This window comes from Procambarus clarkii, chromosome 71 (genome assembly GCF_040958095.1).
Source record: "Procambarus clarkii isolate CNS0578487 chromosome 71, FALCON_Pclarkii_2.0, whole genome shotgun sequence".
NCBI lineage: Eukaryota > Metazoa > Arthropoda > Malacostraca > Decapoda > Cambaridae > Procambarus > Procambarus clarkii.
Window position 1 is genome coordinate 14981734 of NC_091220.1, and position 20243 is coordinate 15001976.

General features: G+C 40.7%; 1 protein-coding gene across 2 annotated transcripts in view; it reads right to left on the minus strand.

The window, feature by feature from the left end:
* Positions 1-20243, minus strand: part of LOC123745560 (DNA polymerase lambda) — a 28904-nt gene that overhangs the window by 3887 nt on the left and 4774 nt on the right. For both annotated transcript variants that reach the window (XM_069312059.1, XM_045726219.2), the window contains exons 3-10: positions 19952-20134; positions 18655-18834; positions 10704-10832; positions 10042-10210; positions 8761-8852; positions 6304-6389; positions 3197-3272; positions 2411-2554 (exon numbers count right to left, since the gene is read on the minus strand). In XM_069312059.1, the coding sequence (XP_069168160.1) occupies positions 2447-2554; positions 3197-3272; positions 6304-6389; positions 8761-8852; positions 10042-10210; positions 10704-10832; positions 18655-18834; positions 19952-20134 (1023 nt within the window). In that variant the 3' untranslated portion in view covers positions 2411-2446. The remainder of the gene's footprint in view (positions 1-2410; positions 2555-3196; positions 3273-6303; positions 6390-8760; positions 8853-10041; positions 10211-10703; positions 10833-18654; positions 18835-19951; positions 20135-20243) is intronic.

Consider the following 20243-nt stretch of genomic DNA (forward strand, 5'->3'; position numbering starts at 1 on the left):
AGCCAGCCAGCTTACCTGAAGGGCGAGGGTTACCACAAGGGAGGTGACCCCTAAAGGAGCATATTCCCAAACACACCAGGGAAGAGAACCCTGACTGTGCAAGGGTGGCACCTAAGGAGCACCCAGGAAAGGTAACCCTGATCACTTGCAGCTCCTAGCACACTAAATGCCTGCCTCACACTACTCAAATGCGTTCACAAACAGCCTCAAAGGCAAACACCACCTTACGTAAAACAGGAGATTATAACCAAAGCGAATTGAGAGGGTGACCTGGCACTGGATACATTAGTATAAGAACTAATGGAGGAGCAGCTGGCTGACCTGGCCTACCTTCCTCCTCCACACATACAAGGGAGGGAGGTGGGGCGAACTAGCTTGTACAAGTTTTCACAATTTTTTTATTGTTTGTTTACTTTGTTGGGGAAGTTCTTATGGCAGTTTTGAGGCCGTGGTCTCATTTCTAGCCAAGCAGTAGTCTGTTTTGTTTCACTGAGTTTCTGAGTGCCTAGCTTTGGTGGTGGCAGACATGAATAACCTTACATAAAAGGTTTTCATAGTGCCACTGCTCCCTGTGCCTCTCTGAGGGGGCCAGATTCTAGCTCGTGGTCCCCGGTAAACCAAAAAGAACTCGGTGACTGATGGCACCTAGTAGTATGGCATTATTTAGTGTAGTTCCTTCAGGAAGCCAGACGGCGCTCCCCTCCAGAAAACAATTTTGACAGTCTCACACAAGAGGGCGTTTTGGAAACTGGAATGTGCTGGAGGGGTGACAGGCATACTGTTGACATGGATGAAAAAATTGACAGAGATAAGGGTGGTAATCAGGGGCAATGTATCAGGCTGGAGAAGTGTTACTAGCAGAGTACACAGGGTTCAGCTCTTTCACCAGTAGTGTTCGTTATCTAAACAATTTACCAGAAGAAACACAGAACATATGAATACTGTATGTTTGCTGATGATGCTAAACTTCTAGGGAAGATAAGAGACTTAGACAGTTGTCATGCCTTTCAAGATGACCTGGGAAAAATAAGTGTATGGAGCAACACTTGGCAAATGGGATTCAATATAAATAAATGCCATGTTATGGAATGTGGAATAGGAGAAAAGTAGGCCCCACACACATTACATATTATGTGGAATTTGTTAACTATGGCCTGTTCTTTAATTTACAGGTTTCAAGAATTCCTCTTTGTCAATTTTGTCAATTCCTGTTACTATTTTGTATTTAGTGATCATATGCCTCTTTTCCTCCTGTGTGTGTGTGTGTGTGTGTGTGTGTAATTACCTAAGTAGAGTACAGTATAGTTACAGGATGAAAGCTATGCTCATGGTGTCCCATCTTCCAAGCACTGTCATATAACGCTTTGAAATTACTGACGGTTTTGGCCTCCACCACCCTCTCACCTAACTTGTTCCAACCGTCTACCACTTTGTTTGCGAAAGAAAGAGGCCCACCACTAATACTAGACTCAACCTGCGAAGCGTGGCCGTGCAGGACCCTCGAATGTATGTGTGTGTGTGTGTGTGTGTGTGTGTACATATGTACACATATGCTGTATGTGTACATATGCAGTTTCTGGGTGAACCTCTGGGCTCCCCTCAAGCTACACTAAATATATTTAGTATACTAAATATTGTACCATCTACTAGGTCACATGAGCTATGTAGTTGTACAAGTCAAACAGGGGCCAGTGCTAAAGCCTGGAACACTCAAAGAGGCCCAGGGAGCAGTGACATTTTTCACCTCACTGGAGAAAGAAATCTGAAAATCAGTGAGTCAAAACAAATCATGGCTGGCTTGAAAACAGAAATACTGTACTGTATAGTATATACATATATAAATTATTTATGCAGTGCAGTCACTTAGGCAAAAATTATATTGCATGCATACACAGTGGAATGGTTAGGTCCAGCAGTGGGTTGTCTTGACTTTCTAACTGCCTTTTCCAGTGAGGTATCAAAAATGTCACCCTTCCCTGTGTCTCTGAGTAAGCCAGGTTTTGGAGACAGTAGATAGTACTGTACCATATTAGTACAGTATAGACAGTAGCTTCAGAGAGCCAAATTTAAAAAGTTGCATTTCGAGTAAGGAAGTGCTAATCTTTTAAGCTATTCAGTTAAATTAATAAAAATTCAATTAATAATTATTAACTCATTATATATGCAACCAATTTTCCTTTAATTATTTATAATTTTGAATGCAGAGAACCTGGACAAACATTACATGATTTAAAATTATTTCATAGCATATGAACATGAAACGTGTAGCATATTTCTAGCCATCAACTGCTGGTGCTTACTGCAACCAAAGGGTTAATCTTACTCTGATGGCTCTAGTCTTAAAAACAAATTGAATATCAGGTATGAGAATGTGTGTTTATAAAATGTTTACTGCAAACAAGGAAATTACCTCTATGGCAGGCTGATACATGTACAGTAGTGAAAATCAGTGATCTCTTTCCTCGGGTGATCGATACTCTAATCCAAGATGAGCAAAGATGGACGCTTCAGTAGGAGTCTCTAGTAGATGTCCTCCTGTAAGTTTTTCCCGACCCTAAAATTGTATTTAAGCATTAGTTGGGTTCAAATCTATGAAGTTTATTTGTAATACTATATATAGATTAAAAATGATATAGAGCAGGCTAAACTGTTGAACTCTTTTTAGTCACCCAATTCAAGGCACAATTTTAATGAGGTAAATCAACTCTCAAAAATTAAAACAAAATGTTTGTCTGTCTTAGACACTTATCAAGCTGAAACTGAGAGAAAGGAAAAACTAAATTTTCCCATGATCATCCTACTGGCTGTCAAGATAGCCAGTGGGATGATGCTGACTGCCTAGGTTTGAATCTTTGAGGGATCATTAAAATTTATAGTTGTTTAAATTGACTTTGGGACCATTCAGACTTTGCACAAACAAAGAGTACTGGGAAGATGAGACACCCACGAGCATAGCTCTCATCCTGTAACTACACTTGAGTGATTGCATACACATTTCCTGTGCATGGCAGACAATTAATATTAATTATGTGCAGTACATGTAATTCAATTTGGCCATAACTTAACAATATGTAACCATATACCGTACAACATTAAAAAGATTTGACATGTCTAGTGAAATTTCAATGTGACATTAAGATATAACGACTGAAAGGATCAGATGTACACAAGAAAGAATGGTTATATTTATCCAAACCTGTCTGACAATCCCTGCACGAAGGCCGTGTTCAGAAAGACTCATTCCCATCTTGGTTGCCAAGAGCCTCATTGATCTGCAAAACAGGCTCTTTGCTAGATGTAAGAAAGATAACTACCCTCTTGTGATCAATAATAGCGAACTTTTTATAAAAAATTATAATTTTAAATGGTTGCAGGATGGCAAGTTGTAAAGAGATCCAGTATAATCCTAACTTAAATCAGAGGAAACATATAATGAAATTAATAAGGGAAACTGCAGAGGATCTATTGGCCTATATGAGGCAGCTCTTATTTATGTTACCTGGTATGTTGTTACATAAATCTAGAAACCCTGCTTCCAAACGAATATTTACCCAGAGATTTCATAAATCAAAACATAAGCAATTTATATCAAGCTACAATTTATAAAATTCATAATTGGGCTACAAATTAATAAATGCATGAAGTTTATAAGTCATAACACATTTAATTAGAAAGCATGATTGGTTAGTAATTCACTGATGTAAGCCTGACATTATCTAAAACAGCATTTCTCAATTCTAATTCCACAAACTCCGTGGAGGTGAAAGTTGGAATTCCCTAAGAGATAACGATAGTCTAATTCTAATCATATGCCAATGTATTTTTGAGTTCACAAAATACTCCTGGAGGCATCTCCAGTTGCAACAAATCCCTCACTGCAATGTACTGGGGTTGGTCCCAAATAACTCATTGAACTGAGGCTGCACTGTACGTAATGTGAAAGGTGACTAACAGCACCAAATAATAATAGTACATGTTTGCAATGAGTGTAACCCGTATCTGTGTAGGCCTAGAGTTGAGCCTGATATCCTAATATCCTGCTGTACAGATAATGCTACATAATCTCCAGTGGCTTGGTGCCTTCTTTTGATACAGTTGAGCTTTGATGCTTCAGATCACAATACAATATGTACTGGTACTCTAGAAGAACATTTGTCACTGGAAACTTGAATTGTGTGGATAATCAAGGCAGTCTACATAAACCATACTAACACAAAGATATAATTTTCTAAATCAAACATTACATTTAATCAAAATGTTCTTATCTAGAGGAAGATGCCTTCAAATGAGTTGACTAGAACCTTGAATTATCTATAAACAGCCTGATGACAATAATGCATCAAGAAGTCCAACAAAACTTTGTACATCCGAGACAACGTGAAATCTACACTAGATACTCCATCTATTATGTTACCACGTAAGAAGAGCCACATATCTATGGATCATGGAAAACAATTGACAAACTCCTAGATATTGCAACTACTCGGTTTAGGTTCAGTTATAAGTCCCTGGAGGTTTGCATTACCACTTGCTGTAGACTTTACTAAATGTAAACTGTCAGTAAAACCATTTATACACACACTGCTTTATTGATGGAATGGGGAAAAATGAATGAATTTAGATATAATTTTACCACAAATGTTCAAGACGTATATTTCATTCAAAATAGTGCAGTGTACTATCAGAAATCTTAACTCGTCAATGGTGTAACTTGCAGAGTTAACAAATTTGGGGATCCAGATCCTGAGCTCATCATGTGATGTAACCTTTTTCCCTCTACCACTCATAGCATGGCTATGGCATGCATAATAAATTAAACTGAAAACTGCTCCCCAGTACATTGGTTCTGATACTAGACAAGAGCTAGTGATTGGTAGGCCTGCATACAGGCCTACCAATTACCTGGACCGAAATTTGGGGTATCCATGAAGGTGAGAGAAGCATAGGGATCCAAGATTGACCCAAAACCAAGCAGAACGTACAAGCAAAACAAAACTACTGATATATACCTTGATTCAAGAGAGATAGAAACAAGGGCAGAATTAGTTTGCCTAATATTAACAAACCATGTGCTAGTACCGAAGCACACCACCAGGAAGCAGCTATTTCACCCTGAGTTTAGTCTTTATGCTTCATTCATATACAGTATCATCCCTAAGATGGATCTGTTCCCCAGGGGGAAAGAGGGTGGGTACAGGGAGCTGCTGAGACAGCCCAAAAATTCCGTGGTTAATGAAATGAGTTGTCTCTTTCAGGTGGGGTCTTCAGTAGTTCCCCAATGCTGCATTCTGGAGCCTTTTTAAGTCTTGATGACCAAACCACATACCAGAAGATGAAGAGACAACAACATTTCAATTTAATAATACAGTAGGCCAGGATGGACCGAAACGTCATTGTCTCTTCACCCTCATTGTATGGTTTAGTCATCATATCTTCAGCTACATTATTGTGATTCATCGTCTTTCAAGTCTTAGGCATCACATCAAGTCTCTAACAACTATCAATTGCCTACCAGAGATCAGGACCAGAATCTGGACCCCTCACAAAGAGTCTAAGAGATTACACACAGAAATTTCAGTAGCGTGATGCATCAAATGAACAAATTTTGTTCGAATCTAAGAGATCTAAAATAACTACCAGAAGGTAGGTCACTCCAAAATAAGCAACTACTGCTACTTGATGGAAAACATTAGTAGCCCTATATAAACACAAAGTTACCATGGGCAAATCACACTCTAATACTGCTTTTTTTTGCCACTATATGGTGGCCACGGTGTGACCAGAGACCCCCTGGCCAATAAGCCCAGCCATTCATGGGCTGCCCATCAAAACCCTTTCCCTATGAACACCACAGAAAAAGCAAATAGAGTTCTATCTTTCAGTAGCAAACCAGTGCTATCTCACTATGAAGGCAAAATGAAAGCTGATGATCCTGAAAGGAAAAACCTGATTGGCCAAGGCTTACTATGAACATATGAATGATGGTAACTGCAGAAGGCCTATTGGCTCATATGAGGCAGCTCCTATTTATATCCACCTAAATGTAGAGGGGTAAAGACGTGCAGAACAGGGGGCACTTACTGATGGGTCAACCAACCTGACCCAGTGCAAGCCTGGTGCAGTTGAGTAATATTCACAAAGCACTGAGCAGTGCTTATGTTAGCAAAGAAAGCCTTTTTTTGTTATAAATTTTACTACAGATTTGGTGCTCCATATTCTACTAAAGGAGATTCAATGTTAACATTTTTATTAACTAGCACTAAAAAAACCTGCTGTAATACAAATCTAAACAAATCTACAAACCTATTAAAATGTGCAGATCCTGTGAAGTACATTGTAGCAGGGGCAAATTCTGCATACGGCACCACTATCACATCTAAACGTCGATGCTGTCAAAAAATATAACCCGATATTATTGGAATGCATTACGGTAGTCAAAGGTTACAGTTCTCATCAAAATAACAAACTATAAATATTGAGCATCAAACCCCTATGTAATATGTACAGTAAATTTTTTGTGCATGTGTGTGTGTGTGTGTGTGTGTGTGTGTGTGTGTGTGTGTGTGTGTGTGTGTGGTGTTTAAAGCAGGTTAGGATAATGGATGACAAGGAATACCCAAACGGGTTCTAAAATCTGACACATGTCTTAAATTTTATAGATTGTCATTCACCAAATTATGTTGTAATCCACAAGTTAGTAGGAATTATTAGCTAGAGGATCATTACTACAACACTTAACGAATGATGATTGAAAGTACATGTAAGTAGACAGACTATGGATCACATATCTAAGAAAGGTCAATGGATTAAGACCGAAGCTGTTTAGCCAAATGATTAATTCCTGGAAAGAGGAATTATTCTTCGTCAGGCTTCTAGGAACAAGATTACCTCTCTAGGGATAAGGTTAATCGGATTATACCTTCCTTGAGAGGTGGGGTGAAATGGTTGAGGTAGATGGCTGACTGGAGTGAGTCTGATTGTGGAAGTTGAACGAGCAAGTCCTTTTGGATCCCCGGTTGTGGCAGCAGCGAAGTGTAGCAGACAGCTATGCGAGAGCCTGTTGTGATCTTAGTGACCAAGTTAAGTCTGCAGTATGTGAGTATTGAATGTAAGACTAACCGGGTGTGGAGCGTTGTAGTAATCATTCCGTATTAGGGACTTAGGCGGAAGTTACGAGTGTGGGTGGTGATCGCGGAGGTCAAGTGGTCTATGGGTATTGGAAGTGTATTGACCTAATAGAGTATGTTAATTAATATAGTATTATTTGTCAGAGTCTATTCTTTGTAATTAAATGACAAAACCCGACGGCCTTTAAATACCTTCCGTATGTTCATTCATTGTGTTCCAATACAAACCTAGTGGTACGCCTCAAGGGTCTGGTGTGTGTAGGAGTACACGGTGGTAGTAACGGTTGCTGAGGCAAGGTGTTATGTGTTGTGTAATCGCTGTGTTCGGAATGAACCGGGGTTCAGCATCACGACAATTACAGCTAAATACAATTTACTTCAGATAATTCTCAACACTCATTCACTATGTTAGAAGTTCAGTTGAATTTGTGCAAGTTACACAAACAATATGGTTCAATATTTCATCAACTCCACAAGAATCATAGCTAAGTTCACAAGATGCATAGGTCTGATGGTCTTACAAGGCCTGAGCAACCAAACATGACACACACAATTCCCGGAATGTCTGAAATTCAGAGTACCAGAAAATGTACTTTATTACTGTACTGGTCAATCATGTCCATACAAAATTATACTATAACCTTCATTAGTTCAAGGTGCAATTATGGTAAACTTGTAGCTACAGGTCCTTAGATCCCAACAACTGTTTGATTGCACAATCAAATAATAGTAGGGGCCCTGGTAGCCTGGTGGATAGCGTGCAGGACTTGTAATTCTGTGGCGCGGGTTCGATTCTCGCACCAGGCAGAAACAAATGGGCAAAGTTTCTTTCACCCTGAATGCCCCTGTTACCTAGCAGTAAATAGGTACCTTTGAGTTAGTCAGCTGTCATGGGTTGCTTCCTGGGGTGTGTGTGATGTAGGGAGAAAAAATAAATAATAGTAAACAGTTGATTGACAGTCGAGAGGCGGGCCGAAAGAGCAAAGCTCAACCCCCGCAAACACAACTAGGTGAATACAAGAGCAACTGAATATGGTCTCCTAGGTACTGTAACCTCAATTCAATCTCTCTCTGCATCTCTACTTGCAGAGTTGAGATGCAAATAAATGATCATCATCATTATATAGAGCCACTAATATACAAAGCATATGATGAAGCTGGCCACTCAATAAAGTATAAGCAATATCAACAGAACTGATGATTTGATCAGGGAACATATGACACAAATACTGCTGGATGAACAGCGGCATTAGGTGAAAGGAAACATGCTTAACCATTTGTCCCACACAGAATTCCCAACACAGTCAAGAATGGACCTAACTGTACAACCCAGACCATACATGCTTTGTGAATTAGTGGCTCTTTTTAATATATATTTTTGTACCTATTAATTAACCACTAACATATTCTTATGTATATTTCATAAAAACAATTTTTATTATTATTATTAATTATTACGTATTACGCATATAGAATTCCTTGGCTTGGTGTATACTTCGTGCAGATTATCAATACTGTTTGGCTAGTTAGAGGGAATTATGAATAATGTGTAATTATTAGTTGGATATATTTCACAATATGCACTCTTAAGAATCTTAATAAATGTCAATAATGATGAATTACAAAAAATTACCTTACGACCTTCTCCTGGTAATTTGCACACACCTAGATACTTCTGCTGGTTTCCATTATCTTCCTGAATTACTAGGTCATTTGTAATAAATCCTGAAACAGAAAGTTGTCTTAAACTGCTGGAAAAATAGATTCTTAAGGTTCATTGAATACAAAAACCAGCTTTGAATGTAATGAAAATGACAATTTTTGAGTGAGTGCTGGTGGCTCTGTGAAGCTGTCATGTACTGGTAGGGTACCATCTACTAGGATACATCAGCTGTCTAAGGAAACGACTCCCTGACACTCCAGGGACCCTGACAATGTAAGGGCAGCACTAGGGAGAACACAGGGACGGTAACCCTGACAATGCAAGGGGAGAACACAGGGACGGTAACCCTGTATACATGCAACTCCGAGCACACTCAAAACTTGGCTCACACTACACAGCAGTGTATAGGAAATGTCACTAAGGGCAAACAATACCGCTCAGATGAAAAAGTAGAATACTTGAAAGCCAGCACAAAAGGGAGGCAACATCAGCACTAGAATTGGTGGCCGAGATACTGACTGTCGATGAGCTACCTCCTCATTCCACCCAAACGAGTAGGAAAGTGGGGCAAATGAGATCGAGCTAATTCTGAGAGAATTCAGTCGTTTGTTTACATAATATGGGGAGTTCTTTAGGTAGGTTTTATGTCTTCACTCTCTTCTGAAGCCAGCAGTGGTTTGTTTTGACTCTCCAACTTTCTGGTTGCAGAATTAGCAACCAGAAAGTTGGCAACCATATATTCTCACCACAGGTGGCGGGAATAAATGTCACCACTCCCTGCGCCTCTTTCAGTGGGCCAGGTTCTAGCACTGGTCGCAAGTAGGCCTGAAGAATTCTGCAGCTGATGTGACCTGGAGCCGGTCGGCCGAGCGGACAGCACGCTGGACTTGTGATCCTGTGGTCCTGGGTTCGATCCCAGGCGCCGGCGAGAAACAATGGGCAGAGTTTCTTTCACCCTATGCCCCTGTTACCTAGCAGTAAAATAGGTACCTGGGTGTTAGTCAGCTGTCACGGGCTGCTTCTTGGGGGTGGAGGCCTGGTCGAAGCCCGGGCCATGGGGACACTAAAGTCCAGAAATCATCTCAAGATAACCTCAAGATAGTAGATGGTACCATACTACTTTACAATAGCTTCAGGGAGCCACAAAGGGCTCCCCCAGGAAAGAACATTAAACAATTATAATTAGCAACAACAGGGCACATTATATAAGAAAATTATTTCTACCGGTTTACATTTATAAATTTACCTCACCTGTTTCTTTTAAACAATTTAGTAGAGGTTTAAAAAGATTTTCGTGAGAATGTCCATCAGGATGAGTGATAAGAACATCAACATCTCCACAGCTTGGCTTTCCTCGACGATATGATCCACACACCATGACAATCAGCCCTTGCTTTATGCTCAAGGCAGCTGAACGCACCTTAAGAGATCAAATTAGGGAGATTATTTTCTTTCAACTTACAAATATACCATTTACTTTATCTGGGTTAACTACAGTATTCAAAAGTTAGGAGAAAACTTGAAAGGTTACATGAAGTAGGCATACATGGGTGCTTATTAAACTTGATGAACGCTTGTAATATTCATGAACTTTGGTTACAGCCAAATGACAAAACTTTTATCTAAAATGCTTTATAGAACATCACAACACAGCAAAGTTTAGTTATGCAAGTTTTTAAATTGTGTATACATAATTTCTCCTCACAACATTTGAGTCCCCCTGCATAATAATCATTATAGAATGGCAGTGTAATAAAGGACTTGATAATTCAAGAGATTTTACTGTATATGAAACATTTTTTAGGGCAAGAAGGTATCATTACTGCAATCACTTGAAAAAAAAAAAATCATGTTCACAATTATGGGATATAAATTAAAACAAATATCTTTGTAATTCTGGCTCTGAAACTTACAAATTGTTCAATTTCTGCAACTTCATCTCGAGGTATGCGACTGTTGATATCATCGTAATGCTCAAGACCAATCTGCTGGTGACGTGATAATGTGGCCTTTGTCCGTAAATCTTCAAGAGTTCTGAAACCCTAAAGCAAGTGTGTATGTTTACACAATGGTGAGCACCAAGATTCTGAAGATTTATTTCATATGTAATAAGCGCTTGTAATAAGAAAAAGAAGAATGAAACCAGAGAACAGAATTCGTATAATGTTTTCCATTACAGTATTTGGGGACAGGAAGCTTGTTACGCTCATATAGGTCCTTCCCTGGGCCCCCCTACCCTCAGGTCAACTACTGCCCTTCCCCAGGATGCATTCCACAACAGTTATCCAACTCCTGGGTATCTGTTCACTGCTAGACAGGCAGATATAAAGTAATTATGAAGAGAAAGCACAGAGCCAGTATAACTATACAGTACAGTATAGCACTTGGAAGGGACATCAGGATAGAATGAGGGAACAATACCAAAGGCTAGGCAAACAAGAGACATCAGGGGAAAGGAAACATGCCCATACATCTCTGTCCTGAAGGAATCAAACTGCAGACCTTTCGGTTGTGAACTTTACTGAGCTGGTCACTGCACTAATGGTTGCGTAAATAAAGTAACTTGTTTTATCGGAAGGTAATACTTTGATGCCTGGAAGAGTATTTACAAAAGACATAAAGGAGCAGTTTAAGTATTTATCTAAATTTTCTAGATGCTGGTGCGTCCATTATAAAAGTGAAGCTGTTACCACTTGGCCTAGTGCTACAAAAAACCAGCGTCAAATGTAATGAAATGCCATTTTCTATTCCGCTATCTTATCTATTCCCCTTAGTGTCATGTATGTTGTGATCATACCTACTCTGTTCCTTTTATCCTCAAAGGTTGTGAGATTTAGTTCCATTAATCTATCCTCATAGCTTAACCCTCTTAGCTCTGGGACTAATCTTGCTACAAACCTCTGTACTTTTTCAATTTAAATTTTTTTCTGTACAATTTTTTCAATTTCAATTTATGCTTCACAAGGTGTGGAATGTGCTGTAATACCTAGCTTTTATTTTTATTAATTTCAAACTTTTTATTTTATTAAATGTTAGTTTTTAATTTGAGTTGTACAGTGGCACCTCGATTAACGAGTTTAATCTGTTCCAGCACCGAGCTCGTCATGTGGAAAACTCATCTTGCGAAACAACAACAAAACTGTCGTCGAAGGTGTCTGAGAACCAGTGGGAATGCTCGTTAATCGAGCAAAAGCTCATCAGTTGAGACATATTTTCTGCGAGTGGTTTGCTCGTTACTCGAAATACTCGTAACTGGAGCCGCTCGTCACTCGAGGTTCCACTGTATACTGTATTAGAGAGAGTATGCGTGTTTGTGTGTAATTACCCAAGTGTGGTTACAGGATGATTGTTATGCTTGTAGTGTCCTGTCTTCCCAGCACTGTCATATGACTCCTTGAAACTACTGAGGGTTTTGGCATCCAGCACCTTTGGGATTGTACCTGGATGGTGTTCTGGGAGTTCTTCTACTCCTCAAGCCCAGCCCAAGGCCAAGATTGACTTGTGAGAGCTTGAGCCAACAGGCTGTTGCATGGAGCGGCCCACATATCCACCACAGGTCCGGTTGGTGGATTGGTCCGGCACTTCTTGAAGAAAATTATTTAGTTTTCTCTTAAAGATGTCCACGTTTGTTCTGGCAATAAATCTTATTCTCGCTGGGAGTATGCTTATACAGTGTTCTCTGATTGTGCCTATGGCACCCCTGGTCTTCACTGGTTCTATTCTCACTTAACTTGTTATAATCATCAGTTTTTTTTTAGTTTAGTTCATTTATTATGTACCCCATACCCATCTTGTGGGCGGTAGTGGAAAGGGTTACAGAGGCACATAATGGGCTCAGGGACTGAACCCCACAATTCATTTAGCTAAGCAAGTTACAATCTTGATGAGCTAGTTACAAAATTCAATATAAGTCGTCACATCAACAATGGGTTCGAGATCGACCTCAAGTACAGGTTCTAAATTAAGCAACTGACATATGTGGAGAGCTAGTGTCAAAATTTATATGTTTGTCCTGCACACCGCCCCCCATCCAGTGGGCAGCGGTGGATAGGTTACAATCACTTAGTTACTACCTACAGTTAGCAAACTGGGGATATTTGGCTAAAATATCTGGTAGCAGATCATTTTGAATGAAATACTGACACATCGCTGGAACATTGGTTATAGAATTGTCTCTAAATTCACGTATCTTTTCGCACTCCATCACATAGTGACGGAGGGTGTCCGAATAATTTTGTTGACACAGTTTAAATTTGGTCAGGTCTACATCAGCAGATAATGAGAATTCCCAGAGATACTTGTCTAAGCCGAGCAGCAGTAACATCGAGAAGTCTGCTGATTTTATTGGATGATCCATAGATGTGTGGCTCCTCTTGCATGATAGTATGATGATAGATGGAATTACTGGTGTCAATTTCACTTTGCCTCAGATCTACAAGATCTTGTTGAAGTTCTCGGTGTACTGCTGCTCTCAGATTGCTCATTGACAATCCAAGGTTACACTCAACAGCTCCTTTAAAGGCAGATTCTTTGGCTAACTTATCAGCTCTATCATGCATTCGGAGGCCAACATGAGATGGAGACCACATGAAATGGACTCTGTTACCATCCTTAATAATTTTGTTGTATTTGTGTCTAGCTTCGGACACGAGCATGTTACAGTTATGTCTTAAAGAGTTGAGAGCATTTAAGGATGATAAGGAGTCACTTACAATTAATGTATCAAGTTTGGAGACTTGTACACATTTCAGTGCAAGGATCAAGGCAAATAGTTCAGTCTGAAGGGTAGAGGCCCAGTTGTTTATACGGACTCCCCACTCAAAGTACAGGCCATCGCCCATTGTCAGGACAACTGCACTTCCAGCTGCACCCGTGGTGCAGTGTAGGGAACCATCAGTGTATATAATTTGAGAGAGAGAATGCTCTGTGGACAGAGCATCAATATGACTTAAGGCATTGAGCTTTGCCTTAAGACGAAGCTTGAGCTGATCTCTAATTTGCTTCTTGGGTGGAAAGGGAGGGATTAAAACTGGAAAGGGTGTAACCTCCCACGGTGCAGGAAAGTGCCGTTGTTGTTTCTCTTGGTACAAATCATGAACCCCATACATTCTGAGTTGAGTTCCAGTTTTTGTTATCCATTTGGAACAATGCTGATCTTCAATAAAGAAATTCTGGAGGGCTTCTGTGCAAGGATTAGGATGAGTTAGCCTAAGCATTTTTATACCAATTTGACAGTTAATTTCAGTAACACGATCAACAACGCTCAGAATATTAGGTTCCTTTCTCATATAATCATCAACTACTATGTTTGCAAAAGAAAACTTTCTAGTGTTTTTTGTCACCTCTGTTTCCTTAGCTTGATTCTATGACCTTTTGTTCTTAGAGTTGCAAGTTTCAAGACTTCCTCTGTCAATTTTGTCAATTTGTTACTATATATTTTGTATGTAGTGATCATATTGGCATATTTAATGCATTTAGCCTATCCTCACAGCTCTTGTTTTTCAGTTCCGGAAACCAGTTTTTGGTACGTACAGTATATCATTGCATATTTTCCAATTTACTAATGTGCTTCTTGAGATCTGGGCACCACACAACTGCTGCATATTCTAATTTTCATCTTACAAAAGTCATGAACAGTTTCTTCAATATTTCACTATTCATGTATTTATAAGCAATTCTGAAATTGGAAAGTGTAGCACAGGCACCATGCACAATGTTCTTTATATGGTCCTCTAATGACAGTATTATTCAGAACCACCATTAAATCTCTTTGTTAGAGTTCTTTAATGCCTTTCGACATAATCTGTAGGTTGTATATGGCCTATTTTCTCCTATTTTACATTCCATAACATTGCATTTATTCACATTGAATTCCATTTACCAAATGCTGCTAAATATATTTATTTTGTCCCGGTCATCTTGAAGGGCATGACACACTTCTAATTTTCTTACCCTCCCTAGTAGTTTAGCATCAGCAAATATGCTCATGTAATATGTGGGGGTGAAGCCATGTATGCTGGTAGTGGTGCAGCCATGTGTGATGGTGGTGGAGCCGTGTGTGGTGGTGGTGCAGCCGTGTGTGGTGGTGGTGGAGCCGTGTGTGGTGGTGGTGCAGCCGTGTGTGATGGTGGTGGAGCCGTGTGTGATGGTGGTGGAGCCGTGTGTGATGGTGGTGGAGCCGTGTGTGATGGTGGTGGAGCCGGGTGTGGTGGTGGTGCAGCCGTGTGTGGTGGTGGTGCAGCCGTGTGTGGTGGTGGTGCAGCCGTGTGTGGTGGAGGAGCCATGTATGGTGGTGGAGGAGCCATGTATGGTGGTGGAGGAGCCATGTATGGTGGTGGTGGAGCCATGTATGGTGGTGGTGGAGCCATGTGTAGTGGTGGTGGTGGTGTTGTAATGATCTGGGGCTCAGATCATTAGTTCTCCCTTCTCCCCTCCTTTCTTTCTCCCTCTCCCCTCCTTTCCTTCTCCCTCTCCCCTCCTTCCTTCTCCCCTCCCCTTGGCCGTCATTCGTCTCCTCCTCTTCCCCCCCCCCTGTCGCCCATTTGTCAGGGTCAAGAGGTTGACCTGAGGGTGGTCTTGGATACCGTTGGCTTTCCCCCCACTCAACTTCCCCACTCAGATGTTTCCCTCTCCATCCCCCTCTCATCCCCTCTCTTCCCCTCTCACCGGTCCCTTCCCCATACCAGGCAGAGTCAAATGTCCCTACTCGTATCTTAGAGGAGACAGGCTTGAACATAATTTATCAGTTTTGTAAACATTGCTCGCAGGTGCACTGGGGCTCCATAGAGGTGCCTTGTCTCCCTTCTCATAGCTGGGGAGAGCTGACTCAATCTTCAGGAATTCATGTAGCTTTCCACGGCAGATCAGTGAAGGTGATTGGCCTGAGATAAGGGCCAAGTCCTTATTGGCCCTAGAGAGCCAGACCTCAGGCCTACGTGTTAAATGGTTGGCCATTGCCAAAATAAGGGGTGGAGCCCTGGGGCTGTATTAGATGGTGGGAGGAGTAATCCTTCCCAGCAACAAGTTGGTAAAACAAAATTTCATCAGTGTGTCTTGGGAGTGTATTAGGATTTCATCAGTGTGTCTTGGGAGTGTATTAGGAACAGGGCCGCAAGCCCGTATCCTAGGGGCTGAGGGCAGCCATCAACATCTTGGCCGTGGTGCGGGTATTTAAGGTATAGTACCACTTGAGTTTCGTGCCCTCAATAAATATCCATTGTGCCTCTAGGGAAACAGAATAGGTTATGTGTTCAAATTGTCTTAATTTACATGTTTCATAAAATAAATTGTATAGCTTGTCCAGTGGTATTCACTTAACTCCCCTTTGAGATATTTTGCTACTTTGTCATTTTTAGGTGTTGTATTGGAAGCCCCCAGGTTCTCCTACAATTAATCGATACTAAAGTTGCCCTTGGATTTAAATTAGTAACGTAAATTACACAAACTAATTTTCCAAAATTTATTACTGAAAGTCATATTACCCGGAGTCCCATGGTTACTGATTCCTTGCCTTCCTGGGGGATCGGTGATAAGACACATTCAGGTATGGTTGGTTGGGAAGGTGGTGGCAGTGCTTTAATGGTTTTTATTTTATAATTAGTAATAAATTAACCCTTAACATGCTCAGGGTTTAATATCCTGTCATCCCCACAGGCGCATGTCATTTTGAAAAAAAAAAAAAAAAAAAATTCTTTCTAATCTGTTAATTTGTGTTCACTGATCACGGGAAAAATAATAAAAAAATCGTAAGTGGCATATATTGCCCGCTATAGGGCGGGGAAGTCTGGCAAATTATAGGCGCTGACTCAGCGTGCGTCCCAGGCGGTCTGTTGCTTGCAAGCTGTCAGGCCAGAGTTGCCACAAAGAGATAATTACCGAATTATTTCAATGTCTCTGATTGATTTTTCATACTTTTTTTGCTGTAATATTATTCAATAGTGTGTAGTTTGATATATTTATATAATAAAATGAGTGAATCATTGCTGTACTCAAAAATATGGTGTGCATATTGTTGATTCAATTATGTTCATCAATCAGTGAACAAATACTTTGTCGGTTATTACATTATAAGCACAGGTTATATATAAGTATCTGCATGTTTTGTTCACTATAACAAACCACTAAGTAGCTATTATGAGTCAAAAAGTAATGAGGAGTGACCGCCATTTACCAGCCAGCCACTCCCGCCCTCCCTCCAGTCATCTGACTCACCCACATTCTCCTCCCACAATAATGTTTTTGCTATAATTCACTATATACAGACGTTATATATAAGTATCTACATGTTTTGTTCACCATAACTGTACATCTAAGCTTGTATGGTGAGTAAAGGCACAAAGATGTGGCTACTCACACAGTCAGCTGATCGGCGGCCGCCCTCAAGGCCAGACGCACTAATATTTCTCCTCCAACAATACTGTGTGGTGTTATTACGCTATATACACACATTATATATAAATATCTACCTGTTTTATTCATCATACTTGTACAAATAAACTGGTATGGTGCCCAAAGACCATCGTGGTAACCAGTAAACAGCACCGTCGTCTGCACGGTGGCGTCGTGCAGACGACGCCACCGCCCTCACCAAAATGGTGGCTCCAAACCTTCTCTTGCTGTTTATACTCTCTATACGCACGTTATATATAAGTATCTACATTTGTGTTCACCATAGCGAACCACTAAGCTGGTATGCCGAGTGCAGTCAATAAAAGGTGGCCACACACAGTCAAAAGACATCACCACCACCCTCCCTCCCACAGCATTACTCCTCCTTCCATGGCGCACAGCGCTAAATATCACCACAATCCTGCTATTATCAGAACCCTGGTCAGTTTTATCACAGTCAGGGGTCTTCTGTAATAATATCATCGCTACATAATAGCATGAACAAGTATAATTTGGCATTTTTAGGCGATGCTGTGGTCACAAGCTGAACAGCAGTGCTGTTAGCTCATGCTGCGTGCGTCAGGCTTGGTTGCTCACTCAATACTGAGGCCAATAACACCCGGGAGTTTGGCCCACGATTTTTTTTTTAAATGGCGTCTGTTTACAAGAGCCCTGATGAAGGTGTGGTGAACCCCGTGCTGTTTAAATCTTGCGTAGTACTCCAACACATCATATGACGTGATGCGCAGTTGACTGGAACAACGTCCAGCACGTCATATGACGTGATGCGCACTTTAAGGGTTAATAACCCTTATCCTTGGTGTATCTTCCTCATTTAATATTCCTCTTATATACGTGGCAGTCTAGTGAGGGGTCATGCTGGACTGTAACAGTGTTAAGCTGGGGTATTGAATGAAGAGAGACAGAGATGTACAACAGAGAGCGTATAGTACGATTATGAGAGATCACAAGATAACAGGATTAATACTGGGGAACATTGGGTTATTACAATAGAGGCCGCGGTTATTACGACAGGGTAAAGCGGTCATTACAGTGTAGCCGCATCTGGTGGTGGTGATGGACCCACGTATAGTGGTGGTGGTGGTGGTGATGGACCCACGTGTAGTGGTGGTGGTGGTGATGCAGTGTGTCTGTGTAGAGGTGGCATTGAGAATGCAACCAACACAAATAAATTTCCCCTGAACACAAGTTCTACTATATATTTACACATTACTACAATATACAAATCAAATATTGCCAATTTAACAATATAATCATTAGTCAATACAAGTCCGCATAGGTAGCAATAATTTTAAACTCTTGCATAAAATAATTTATAGCAATTTTACTTTAAATACTCTACTATGCTATGAACATGGCTAAGATACTTCAAGTCCTTTAATTAACAGCACCTTTTAATTATTCCCATGAAAGTAAAAGTAAATTCACAAAGATGTTTTGAACGCGGGCACTGACCTGGGTATACCAACTCTGCGCAGTAGTTGGCCCAGCTCCCCAAACACCCATAAACAGCTTTAGGGTCTCTGCTTCCTCGCCTTCACACACCTCCGATACTTTTCTAAGTTTACCACTTTCAATAATTTCCGCCACCTTGTCTGCTAGTCTCTCTCCGACACCATTGATACCAAGTGCCTCCTGAAACAAGCATTAAAGGTATACTGTAATACAAACTTGAGAAGTTAACATAATGAGAAAGGAGAGAGAAAAGAGCAGTGGTTAGGGGAGAGAAAATGAAGGGGTGAGGGATATAAAAGGCACTTTTGTAAGAAGGCAAAACCATCAAGGGCATATTTCAGCACATAGCTTGTTAAATACAGTAGAAACCCATTATTATTCACGGATACATTTTGGAAAACCTTATATAGGACTGAATCACACAGAACAGTGTTAAGAACCATGTGCAAAATATTTAAGTTTACATAAAAAAACTAGAGTAAAACCACTGGGTACAGGACATTTTAGAAACATATTAATATTTATATAAAAGTTGTGGATGCTGTACATGCAATACCCAGAGACGTTAACTACAAAATTTACAGTGTCTGAACACCCTAGTGCCCGTATCCGGACACCCTGGTGCCAGTATCCGGACACATAACTCCCATTGTCGGAGACAGGAAGCCTGTACTTAGGCTGATCATGGTTATCTTATCTTGAGGTTATCTTGAGATGATTTCGGGGCTTTAGTGTCCCCGCGGCCCGGTCCGCGACCAGGCCTCCACCACAAGGAAGCAGCCTGTGACAGCTGACTAACACCCAGGTACCTATTTTACTGCTAGGTAACAGGGGCATAGGGTGAAAGAAACTCTGCCTATTGTTTCTCGCCGGCACCCGGGATCGAACCCGGGACCACAGGATCACAAGTCCAGCGTGCTGTCCGCTCGGCCGACCGGCTCCCTCCCCATAAGTACTGACCTTTCCCAGGATGCAACCCACAACAACTAACTCCCAGTTACCTATTTACTGTTAGATGAAAACAGAAATCAGGTGAAAGGAAATATGCTCGCCCATTTCTGTCCTGCTGCGGGATCAAACTTGGGATTATCCACTGAGTTGGGGACGTTGACCATTGTACTACAGGATGGGTACCCAGCATATATCCCATTTCCCACAGAGTTACAATGATACACACTTGTAGTACATTATTATATAATGAAGATCATTATAATATAATGACTGAATCAAAAGAATTCACAGGTGTCAAAAGAAAAATATTTGATGCACTGAAGAGACACAGCAACTTTCTGATTACCTCTCTAGATGTAATCTCCCTCGGATGATTACGAATTGCCGATACAGCCTTCTGGTAACCTAGTGCTCTCCATGTATCATTCTTACTTTTATACGCCGCTGCCAGTTTCTCAAGCTCACTAGTTATGTGGGCATTGAGTTCATTCACTTTGCTGCTAGAAGGTCGGGCACAAGCAAATTTTTCCTGAAACATTGATGTAAAAAAGGCAAATCAACACTAATACAGTATTTATATTCACTTTTTCATGGCTCCATTTTAAACAATTATATTATAGGTCATTCTAGCACTACCA